This window comes from Xenopus tropicalis, chromosome 7 (genome assembly GCF_000004195.4).
Source record: "Xenopus tropicalis strain Nigerian chromosome 7, UCB_Xtro_10.0, whole genome shotgun sequence".
In the NCBI taxonomy this organism is placed as follows: domain Eukaryota; kingdom Metazoa; phylum Chordata; class Amphibia; order Anura; family Pipidae; genus Xenopus; species Xenopus tropicalis.
Genome location: NC_030683.2, coordinates 81208994 through 81221084, shown reverse-complemented (window position 1 = coordinate 81221084; position 12091 = coordinate 81208994). Strand labels below are relative to the sequence as shown.

The window sequence follows — 12091 nt, the reverse complement described above, 5'->3', positions numbered from 1 at the left end:
CAGTAGTTCTTAGTTTTGTACTCAAAAGCAGGCTCCATCTTTGCTGAGCTTTGACACCGATGAAATGCCTTGTATGTTGTGTTCTTTCAATCAACAAAGATATTTTGGTAGCATAATAAGTTTTTTATAATCATGCAAACTCTGATCAATAAATACATTGCTGAAAGGATGTAAGTATATTTTTTTAGTGCGGGAAGTGCCTAACAAATCACACCATTGATTTTGACTTTGATTTTCTTGTCCTTTGATACGTTCCTCTTTTTTTTTTTTTTTTTTGCCTGAAATTAGTTATACATAAGGGAAGGTTTTATGTTTTTTCATGACCTAATAAGTAAATAAAGTTTGAATTACTGTCCTATTAAACGTAGGATCCCTTTCCATGGTTGATATCAATTCTACAGATGGCTATTGAAATTTCAGCTTTTGTTGATGTAATGGCTCAAATCAGTACAAATTCAAGATTTTTTACCTTTAATAATAAATGTAGCAAATACGTATTTGAAAGGCAGATTAATTGTAGCGATAAAGATAAGTAAAATTTTCTTTGCCTTGCTTGCGAAGTGTACACGCTCTTTAAAATAATTGTTTAAAATGGTGTTTCTATTTTAACCAAGTCAACCATCACTTACAAGGGTAATTTGCCTTCACCTGGGATTGATTCAAGTGATTATGTTTAGCCCTAATTAATGAAGTGTTCCTATAGATTTTCCCAAAAGGATTCTTGAATGTACAAGAGATAACTGTGATTCACAAGAAGAAGAAAAAAAGATTTATGGGATCTTACTGCTAAAATGTATCAGCGGAGGGGATATAAATAATTTCTAGGGCATGACACATTATGGGACACAGAAAATTATTATCAACAAGTGAAGGAAATTTCACTGCACCAAGATAAAGAGGAGGATACACCTTATGACAGCCAGGTAGAAAGCTTATCAGGGAACCAACTCAAGGCTGATGTCCCATGGAGCGTGTTAGTCACCCTTTGCTTCAGTTTTTTGGTGAGAAGTTTCTTCCAGATCTTGATCCGGCAGGTTTGATTTTCCAGTGGAACAGGGATTGCATCAGTCCTTAATCAGACGGAGCCTATGCCCGCCATTATGCTTATTAAGCATATGCTAATTAGGATTCGGTTCGGCCAGGGCTGTTGATTTGGCTGAATCCGAACCCTGCCGAAAAAGGCAGAATCCAGGCCGAACACTGAACTGAATCCTTGATTTGGTGCATCTCTACTTTGGAGGTACGGGTCTTTACTGCTAAAGGTTTTGGTTGCCTTGGGCTGGTACAAAAGCCCCAAACATAATGTACAACATTTCTACATAGCGCCCAAGTGGCCCAATTTTCTCGGTACAAGTCTTTTGACAGCTCAACCCGCAGTCCCGGATTCTTACTAAAAAGTCCCTCCTTTCCCTTTGATCTCCTGCATGAACTCTAAAAAAGATACAAATTTAATTAAAAAGTAGCTTTTGGCAAAGAGCCCAGAAAGTTGAACAAGCTTTATCTGCATTTAGATTCAAACGTATAGAAATCTTAACAAGCTTCACCTACGCTTAGAAACATTGTTTCTCACATTTAATTAAATAAGTGGCCTTTTGGCAGAGAGCCATAAATTTAACAAGCCACACCTGCACTTAGATACAATTGTAACTAATAAGTTAAACAAGACTCTTGGGGGAACTGAGACTTGCAGCATAAACAGCAATTTCAACTTTTATAACAAAACTTAAAAAAAACAACAACATAAAAACAAAACCCCCAGAAATGACCTTTCCATTTTCAAAATGTTGGGAGATGGGCTAGAAACATATTCCTTTAGTTAAGCTTTAGTTCTCCTTTTAGTCCCCTTTATCCCTTTAAGTGCCAGCAGAATTTGACATTTCGGTTCCCCAGACGTTTTGTAAACATTCTGTGCTCTCTCAATTTAGGGGCTTTTACTGGGGGCAGGGTTAAGTTTAGGTAGTCAAACTATATATTGTTTTTTTCAGGAGAACCTGAGCTTTCCAAATCTGCCTGAGTTTTTATGTATTTCCACTTCTGGAACAAGATTTAGAGCTTGAAATACAAAAAAAAAATTAAAAAAAAAAATGCTATTTTTCATGCTATAGGGAGTTATACCAGAAACATATTTTTTTATGGACAAAAATTCAACTGATTTGGAAAGCCTCATGTCTCCCGAACGTGCCAATACCTGATATGTATAGTTTTATTGAGATTTCTGACTTCTATAGATCAAAAACTCCCAGCAGTAAATTACTAAATTTTCAAAGCATTACAGCAGAATACGGCATACTTTACATTCCAAAGCCAAAAATCCTGGAACATTAGGTTTACCCCAGGAAACCATACATTTTTGAAAAGTACACATTCTGACGAATCCGAAATGGGTAACTATGTCTTCCAACTCCTAAGTACCAAACGGCAATGCTTTTACTGAATTTAGCATTTTCTATAAAAAAATTATGAAAATTCTAAAAAATCGCCTCAAATCTTCCACTTTCAAGCATCATATCTCCCACATAATATTAGGTACCAAGAAAATACATCTTAAATATGAAAGCCAAGGGTCCACTGAACAGTTTGATGCCCATTGTGCATAGGATCACCAATGTATCTGGAATTTAGAAGCCCCAAAAGGAAGTTAGTACATACAAATTGCCCCGGAGATCTCTTTAGCTACTGAAAATTCAACACGTTTACTGCATTTTCTGTGGGATAAAAACACAAAAAAATACATTGACCCCCCAAAACCATATATTTTTGGAAAGTACACATTTGGACGAATTCAAAATTGGTACCCATGTCTTTCTACTCCAAACTACAGAGTCGCAGTGCTTTCCCAAAATTGCCAGTTTTGGTGAAATACCTGAAAATCACATCAAATCTTCCACTTTCAAGCACCTTATCTCCCACATAACATTAGGTACCAAGAAAACACACCCTAAATATGAAAGCCAAGAGTCCACTGAACAGTTTGATGCCCATTGTGCATAGGATCACCAATGTATCTGGCATTTAGAGACCCCAAAAGGAAGTTAGTGCATACAAAATGTATACGCTGCAATATAAGCTACCGGCATGTGCATTATGTGCTATAAGACCCCCTAACAGTAAGGAGACCCTAGAAAACTATACATTATCCGAAAGTACACATTCTGACAAAACAAAATGGGTAAATACATCTTTCTACAGCAAACTACCAAACTACAAAGCTATACTAAACAGAACGTTTTTTTTTTTTACATTTCTGAAAATCGTCACAAAGCTTGCATTTTTTCCACACTATGTACCCCCACATTTTGTAACGTATCAACATAAAACATTCTAAATGTGAACACCAGGGGTTTATTGAACAGTTTGATGCCCTATATGCATAGATTTACCAAACTACAGGGGCACCCAAATAAAAATAGTGCATATGAATTTTCACATAATATGCTCCAGCTCGTGCAAATTTTGCACCCGGTATGTGTATTATGTGCCATAAGACCCCCTAACAGTATGGACACCCTAGAAAACCATATATTTTCCAAAAGTACACATTCTGACAAAACAAAAATAGGTAAATACAACTTTCTACTGCAAACTACCAAACTACAAAGCTATGCTAAACAGAACGGTTTTTATGGCATTTCTGAAAATCGTCACAAAGCTTGCATTTTACCTCATTACGTACCCCACATTTTGTAACGTATCAACATAAAACTTTCTAAATATGAACGCCAGGGGCCTACTGAACAGTTTTGTGCCCAATATGCATAGATTTCCCAAACTAAGTGGGGTACACAGGATGCCAAATTTAAATACAGCAGACAAAATATCCATGTGCAAATACAAGTAATAAAAAACAATATGAAATGCAATAAAATTGATTAAAAATAAAGAAAAATCACTAAAATCATATTTGAATTATTGGAGTCACCTTTATCACATGCAGTCACACATTCTGATGCTAAGCCTTTTTCAGATTTATTTTTCACTAGCTTACCATTAATTAAGGAAGGTATGACACTTTTGAAAGAAACCTTTAAGGCAAGCTTATTGCCTATGCCACAGGGATCTAACACGTGTATCTGTGAAAGTAGTGACACATGTTTCCTTCTTCTGCTTCTTATGAAACAGGGAAGAAACAGCGTCCAGACTTGAGTCAGCAATGCCAGGTACACATCCCTCTCTGCCTTTGTCAAAAATATACATACTCTGCATTTTACAATCACCCTCTGCCTTAAAATATACACATACACCTTTCTGCAGCCAGCAATGTTGACTTTTCTAATAAACTTTTGGCTTAAACTTTAAGCAAATGATCACCAGATACACTCTGCCTTCTAATAGCATTTACTTCTTGCCCATAGATTTGTGTCATAGAGTCTGGCACACATTCATTGTTAACAAGCAGTAAGCATTATTTGTATCAGCATTTAACCCATTCTTTGACCCTTTCTATCTGCAAGACTCATTTCACAGCAGATAACATAGGACTGATGACTTCACCTTTTCAATTTTAAATTGACTTCACTTCCTTCAGAGTCACCCCATTACTACCATTGACAACCACATAAACATGTGAAAGCTTGAATAATCTGACTTGAATCCAGCATAGCCTCTCTACCTGGCATGCTGCACTTGTGCCTATTGCTGGGGCTCCAACCTTGGGGCATCACCTCTTTAGCCTTTTGTGTTACCTCTTAAAAACTGTTTTCTAACTTTCATTCAGATGTAGCGGCCTCCTTTGCTCCTCGCAAATTCTTTCTCACTTTCTTTGCCATCTGCTGCAAATCCACAGGCTACTTGTTCCTTTTAAAGCTACTGGTGCAAGGGTGTATCTCTTTTAAAGCTTCTTCCTGCCTGCATCCTCCACCAGTTGAGACAAGCCGTCTGCCCGCTTTTGGGGGAAATGAGCTATGGTAGGTCGAGCTGTGGAGTCAGTGTTGTTGAGTGGTAGGAGTCGAAGGATTTATGTATTGAATTCACAGCACTGATCTTATGCAGGTTAGTGTAGGATCTGGAGCATAGAGACAGGGACACCACGTTTTTGGGCAAAACATAGGTTTATTTTGGCCGAACTCTGAATATTCTGGCTTCTCACTAAGCCCTGCTGACTCTCCCCTCCAGGGATACCAGCTCACCTTCTGTTGACCATCCCCCTCATGCTGCATTCCACCTGTTTTTGCTGTTTACATGCACCTGTATTAGAACTTTTAATTACACAGTGGACTCATATATCATATATCTGTATTGTTGATCTGTCTGTTGAAATATGTTAGTTAAAAATTGTGTTGTGTACAAGATTCTGCCTCTGACTTGCAATGACCCCCCCCCCCCCCCCCACACACCTCTCTTAGACTGGCAAAGTTTTTCATCCCTCCCCACCTTGTTCCATGAGGTGATGGATTTAAGAACACAAAGTCCCTCTTCTCTCTAATTAATCTGTGTGCCACCCACCATAAAAATCAGGCACACTTCAAGTCTCAAAATCTTTTCATTTGTAGTATGTTTAGACTTTAAAGGAGAAGGACATTTTGACATTTTACTGCCAATATATTTGCCGCATTAGTGCCACCTAGAACAATATATTTATTCTGCAGAAAGCATTTCCATACCCGAGTAAAGAGCCCTAGAAGTTTTCTCTGTTTGCTTAGGACAGCAGCTGCCATTTTAAATAGCTTTCTGCTCCAGCTTTAGCCCTTAGAGCTGAGATCACACATTCCTAAGGGTGGGGGAAGGGAGTTCTTAGCATTCTTATGGGAGGGGTGAGCAGGCGAATGGAGGGAGGAGAGACCTGCGCAGACCCTGGCCACAGGAATTAAGGATGTTTCTGAGAGAGGAAGTCAGACACCCAAACAACATATTTACAAAAATGAAGACAAGACATCCTGTGTTTCTTTTGATAGAGGACTCAGTGCAGCGTTTCTGTGAGTGGTTATGGCTGTACTTACATAGACCTTTCTGGTATAGCTTACTTAGTTGTTACCATTCCTTCTGCTTTAATTTGAAGGAGACCATAATATAATTGAATTTAGAAAGTTTTGGGGTTTGTCACAGTTGTTTACTTTTGCAGTCAAAAATAATACAATGTAAATGCTAATGGCAGTATACTAATTTAAGTATATTTCTCTGTAGGAGGAGCAGTTTCTAGGATTTGGCTCAGATGAGGAAGTTAAAGGTCGCAGCCCTGCAAAATCACCCAAAGGTAACTGAAAACGGATGGAGAAATATTATAGAAGAATTGACAGGATTCATGCATTGTGCTTTGCAACTGTTTTATGCATGCTTATGCTTATTTGAAACCTGATATGTCCTCTTTAAAGAATGTTAGATACATTTAATGGACTAAAAATTGCTCTAAATCCTGATGTGGCAACAAAAACTATTTGAGTAGATTGGTGACTTGATAGATTAACTCAGTGGTTCTCAACCTTCCCAATTCCGCAACCCTTTCATGTTGTGGTGACCCCCAACCATAGAGGAGCGGTGTTTCAGTTCCTAAGACCATTGGAAATATGTGTTTTCTGATAGTCTTTGGCGACCCCTGTAAAAGGGTCATTTGACCCCAAAAGGGGTCCTGACCCACAGGTTGAGAGCCGCTGGATTAAATGGTGGGAATAATGCATGTGTCGTCTTCTGTGCTTTTATTACTTAACTCAGTGGGAACATGGTTTTACACCTAAGTGATAATGAGTATAAAAGGGATTAAAACATTGACAGTAAAATGCTTGTTTGATAAATTACTAAAATATGGCATGCTTTATAGGGGGAATCCCTTTTTTCTGAATAAGCTTAAATAGCTTTAGCTACTTTGTGCCTTGTGGTAATTTGCTCTTCAATCTTTTATCTTAGACCAGACAACACAAAGAAAACCTCGCGGTAGACCCCGCAACAGTCTGTCCCGGTGTTCTGATGCGTCATCCAATCTTTGTGAAAACACCACATCAACCCTAAATAAACAGGAGACCAGACTCTTAGATAAAGTAAAGAAGCCTGAGAGTAAAACAGAAGAGAAAAAACGGGGAAGACCCCCAGCACATGGCAATGTTAAGTTTAAACTGCCACAGGAGAAAAGGGATGGCACTGAATCCATCAAAGCTCCCTGTGAAGAAAAATCAAAAAGGAGAAAACCATCTGCCACATTCCAGCATGCTGCCAAAATCAAGAAGCTCAGAGCAGGCAAACTATCTCCTTTAAAGTCAAAGTTTAAGAGCAATAAATTAAAGTTAGGTAGAAAAGGAGGGGTCTCTATTGTCCGAAGGCGTGGAAGACCACCATCTTCTGAAAGGTTCAAGACAGACACTCATGGTTCATTTCCAAAGCAGGTTCCCACAGATCGAAGTCAACGGGGTAATAAGGATGTGTCGCCACAACCTTCAAAAGAAGATACCAGAGTGTCAGTAAGGCAGAGCCCACGTAGAATGAAGCCTGTGAGGATTATTCCTTCCTCCAAGAGGACAGACACTGCCATTGCCAAGCAACTTTTGCAGAAGGCCAAAAAAGGGGCTCAGAAAAAAATGGAGTTGGAAGCAGCAAAACTTCAAGGCCGCAAGGGTGGGACGCAGTTAAAGAATATACGTCAGTTCATTATGCCTGTAGTTAGCACAGTCTCATCCCGTATCATCAAGACACCAAGAAGGTTTATTGAAGATGAGGACTATGAACCTCCAATAAAGATAGCTCGTTTAGAATCAGCCCCCAACGGTAGTCGATTTAGCACTGCCTCATGTGGATCCAGTGAGAAGTCAAGTGCTGCATCTCAGCAGTCTTCACAAGCCACCTCAGATGACTCTCGCTCTAGCAGTCCTAGTGTCGACACCTCAACAGAGTCTCAAGCCTCAGAGGAGACACCAGTTGTGTCTGAGCCACAGGGACGAGTTGCTGAGACCATTACATCAGTCCCAACCCAACAACAGCCCCTAGAAAGTAATGGTGTAAGGACCCGAAGGTTACCTGTCTGCAATAAGAACTTTAGTTCAAGGCCGGCTAAGAAGATAGTTTTACGTCCATCTTTTCAGCAAAAGTCCTCTGTGTCTCCACCTCCCCCACTTCTAAGTCCACCCACACCTCTACAGCCTTCTGCCAGCCTCCCTGATCACACACCTTGGTTGATGCCCGCTATTCCTATGGCAACACCTTTTATCTCTGCCTCACGCATGCACGAGAAACGAAGGTCTATATTACGGGAACCAACTTTCCGCTGGACTTCCCTTAAACATTCCAGATTAGAGTCTCAGTACTTTTCTTCTGCTAAATATGCCAAAGAAGGACTCATAAGGAAACCAATCTTTGACAATTTTAGACCACCTCCTCTAACTCCAGAAGATGTAGGATTAGCTACTGCATCAGGATTCCCTTCACATACTGTTGTGGGGCCCGGAAGACTCTTTTCACATATCCATTCTTCAGGTGCTAGGTTTGATGTGCACAAAAGAAGCCCTCTTCTTCGTGCACCCAGGTTCACTCCTAGTGAAGCACATTCTCGCATATTTGAATCAGTCACCCTTCCACCTTCTGCTGGTCGTGCCAGCGGGACATCTTCCATGATGGGCATTTCTCGGAGAAGTAAAAGGAGGGTTTTTAATCCCATCCGCAGCTCTGAGCCTAAATCACCATCTCACTCCATGAGGACACGGAGCAGGAGAGTAGGCAACAGCAGTTTGTCTGTGCTTGCTTCACCTCCATCCAGTTCACTTACAGACATTTCAGTAAGTCCCCTTGCCACCAGTGCCTTAAACCCTAGTTTCCCTTTCTCCTCCTCTTCAGTTACTCCAGCATCTGTAGATATTGCAGAGAAAATTCAGAAACCGCGAAAACCAACCAGCACTCCTGCAGAACACTTTACTTCTTCACCCAGCAGCTCTCCAGCCCTCTTCCCATGGTTCCCTTCAAGTGTACAGATGGAGAAAGGAAAAAGTAAAAATAGGGGATCAGTGGAATCTTCCAAAGAAAGGGAAGTTGAGAAAAACAGGGAGAAAGACCGTGAAAAAGAAAATTCCCGTGATTCCAGGAGGGATAAACGAAAAAAGAGCTCAGACTCTGGGTGTAAAATAAGCAGGGAGAGAAATGATGAAGAAGGAATCGTGACTGCCACTCAGATTAAAATGTCAGTGAGAAAGAAGCCTGTCACAGTGGAATCTAATGTAGATATTTCTCCAGCCTCAATCCATACAGATCAGATACCTGCCAAAAACAAAATATCAAAAAAAGGCAGGCCAGTATCTGAAAAGACCGAGCTGGATACCTGTGCCAAATCTCCTACAGCAGAGACTCAAGCACAGCTCCCAGCCCAACCTGTCAGTGCCCTAAAGCATCCCTCTACATCTATTAGCTCTATGCTGGCTCAAGCAGACAAGTTTCCTGTCTCTGACAAACATGTGGCTACTCTTCTGAGAAAGGCAAAAGCCCAGCTGTGTAAGATTGAGAAGAGCAAGTTTCTGAAACAAACAGACCAGCCCAAGGCTCAGGTATGTAACTTCATAATCAATGGCTGCTTGCCCTTTATTACATTACATTAAGGTGGCCATACATGGTAAGATCCGCTCGCTCGGCAAGGTTGCGAGCAGATCTTTTCCCGATATCCTTACCTATGGGTGGTTAATATCAGGCTAATCCGATTTAGAATGGGTATAGGTGCCTTCGGTTCGGGGACCGCATCAACAAGCCAATGCTGTCCCCGTTCCGACAGAAAACCTGTTCGATTTAGATCTGGCCTATATCTGCAGCTAGAATCGTCCCGTGTATGCCCACCTTTACTCTTTTTTGTTGATTAAAATGTTTTTATCATAACCCTTTTTGCTTAAAATTCTAATGCTTGAGAATTGGCTTTGAAACTGACCATACATGGGCTTGTGTAACTTAGCGATTTTTCCCTTTATAACCAAATGTCCTCTTATTGGCCTGTGTATGGGGCCCGGTTGACAGGCCTGCCCAACATATATATGTCTCAAAATTGTCCATATATCTGTGGGGTAAGTTATTACCACATTAACAGGGTCCTCTCCCAACAGGTCTGCCCAGGCTTGTGTTATGAGCTGATTGTTGGACTGGTGCCAAATAACTGAATTTTCCCAATTTGGTAACCTGTATTCAGGTTCATATTGGGGATAGTGGGTCAGGGTCAGGCTCGTGCTCTGGTTTACAAAAACACCTGGGCGACAAAAAAACAATTTCTTGTCTCCCAGGGATCCCTCACAGCCATTGTGCACTGTGCATGTGCTCAGAGTTAAAAGCCGAATTTAGAAGCAAAAAAAAAGCCGCTTTTCAGTCTTCTGTGCATGTACACCCCACCAGGGCCGTTAAAGAGAGGAAGAATGTGACCTGGGGCTCCTACAGTAGTACCCCCTGGTTGTTACTGTTTTCAGTGAACAGGAACACTGGCCTAGGTTCTCTGGTAGGTGACTAATCACTGGGTGATCATACATTTCCTTCTCCTTTTATTTCTCTTGTGCATATCTGCCTGCACATACTCCTTTGTTTCAGTTGTATTCCGGTAGACCTTCACTCAAAAATGGCTTACATTTTCTACAACATTATTTTGTGGTATGACTCTTCTAGAAAAGCAGTTGTGTAAATTACACACTGAATAGTATTTTCAGGGTCTTTTAGCAGACATACAAACAGCAATACTAGTTACTTTTCTGTCATCCTCAATTCCAGCTTCTTACTATTGTATGATTGCATTTACAGCCAAACTTCCATATTTGCAAGCTCCAAAACTTTAGAAAAAATATTTAATGTGTTGTGCTGCATTGACAATAATGAATGCTCATGAGGCCCAGATGTTTGATATCAGTGAATGAAACCAATGCTGTTTGTACTTGGCTTATTAGTTTACACATGGACAATGTTTGCTATTTTTATTTTCCTTTCCTTGTGTATAAACTGCCTTTTTATATTTATATATTCAGAGCCCAGTTTTAATCTTAAAGTGATACTGACACAAAAAAACTACTTTTCAAAATATTAATGTGCATTAAAAGTTACCTATAGGTCATGTTGATCATTTTTTTTCTGATAGGCATGCTTTTGTAAGTAATTGTTAAAGTTCCTAAACCTTACTGTTTTGCCAACCTGACTGTCTTTTCTCAGCCTGTCAGTTATAGCTTCTAATGCTAACAGATTACTGCTGCACAAACATGGATGCCCCCTCATAGAGGAGCAATAGGGATCAGTTAGGTAATGTTAAAGCTTCGGACAAATACTTTTATGGCAAAATTCTAAAGCTCATGCAAATACCATTTAATGATAAATGTAAACAGTTTGTCAGTATCTCTTTAAATTTACAGCATAATAAGCACTAATAACTTATCGCTGAAATTTTAGGGTCAAGACTCAATTTGTTTCATAGGCATTGCAAATCCAGTAACTGTGTCAGATTGACGATCTTACTGTTTTAGGTAACCGCATTCCAGGGATATTTTATGAAGTGCCAACAGGGTTGTAACACAATCACGAATCATCTGCAGAGTTTTAACAACAAAGGGGTTAAAATTGAAAGATTATTTTTTCTTAAATAGTGAAATAGTGATATTATGTACAGTAAAATGACAACCCTTTACTGGAAGATGTATAAATATTGCAAGGCCTATTTAAATACATTTCAAATGTCGTGTTTACTTCAGGGCCAAGAAAGTGACTCCTCAGAGGCATCTGTTCGTGGTCCAAGGATAAAACATGTTTGTCGTCGAGCTGCTGTAGCCTTGGGGCGCAAAAGGGCAGTTTTTCCAGATGACATGCCGACATTGAGTGCCTTACCTTGGGAGGAAAGAGAGAAGGTCCTGTCTTCCATGGGAAATGATGGTGAGGTTATAGTTAGAAGCAAAATAAGTATAGGTTTTACAGTTCACTGCTTCTATTCTTACATGACAGGGGTTTCCAGCATCAGGAAGGTTTTTTTTTTTAATTTATATAAGGCGTGCTCTTTTACATGCTGTTGTAATACAAGTAGTAGGCAATCTTACCCATTAAATTTTATTTGGTGCACATAACAATTGTGACTATTCAAAAATAATGTAACCATACCAAAAGGACAAAGGTGCCTCTGTGCTGCATGGTCCCTGAGTTCCTGTGTTTTGCATCACTGGACACTTCATTAGGGGTGAAG

At 39.9% G+C, this 12091-nt stretch overlaps 1 protein-coding gene across 3 annotated transcripts in view; it reads left to right on the top strand.

Moving 5' to 3' along the window:
• The window catches only part of kmt2a (lysine methyltransferase 2A), a 95039-nt gene that overhangs the window by 14604 nt on the left and 68344 nt on the right, over positions 1 to 12091 (top strand). For all 3 annotated transcript variants that reach the window (XM_031906667.1, XM_031906666.1, XM_031906665.1), the window contains exons 2-4: positions 6121 to 6190; positions 6838 to 9452; positions 11610 to 11787. In XM_031906667.1, the coding sequence (XP_031762527.1) occupies positions 6121 to 6190; positions 6838 to 9452; positions 11610 to 11787 (2863 nt within the window). The remainder of the gene's footprint in view (positions 1 to 6120; positions 6191 to 6837; positions 9453 to 11609; positions 11788 to 12091) is intronic.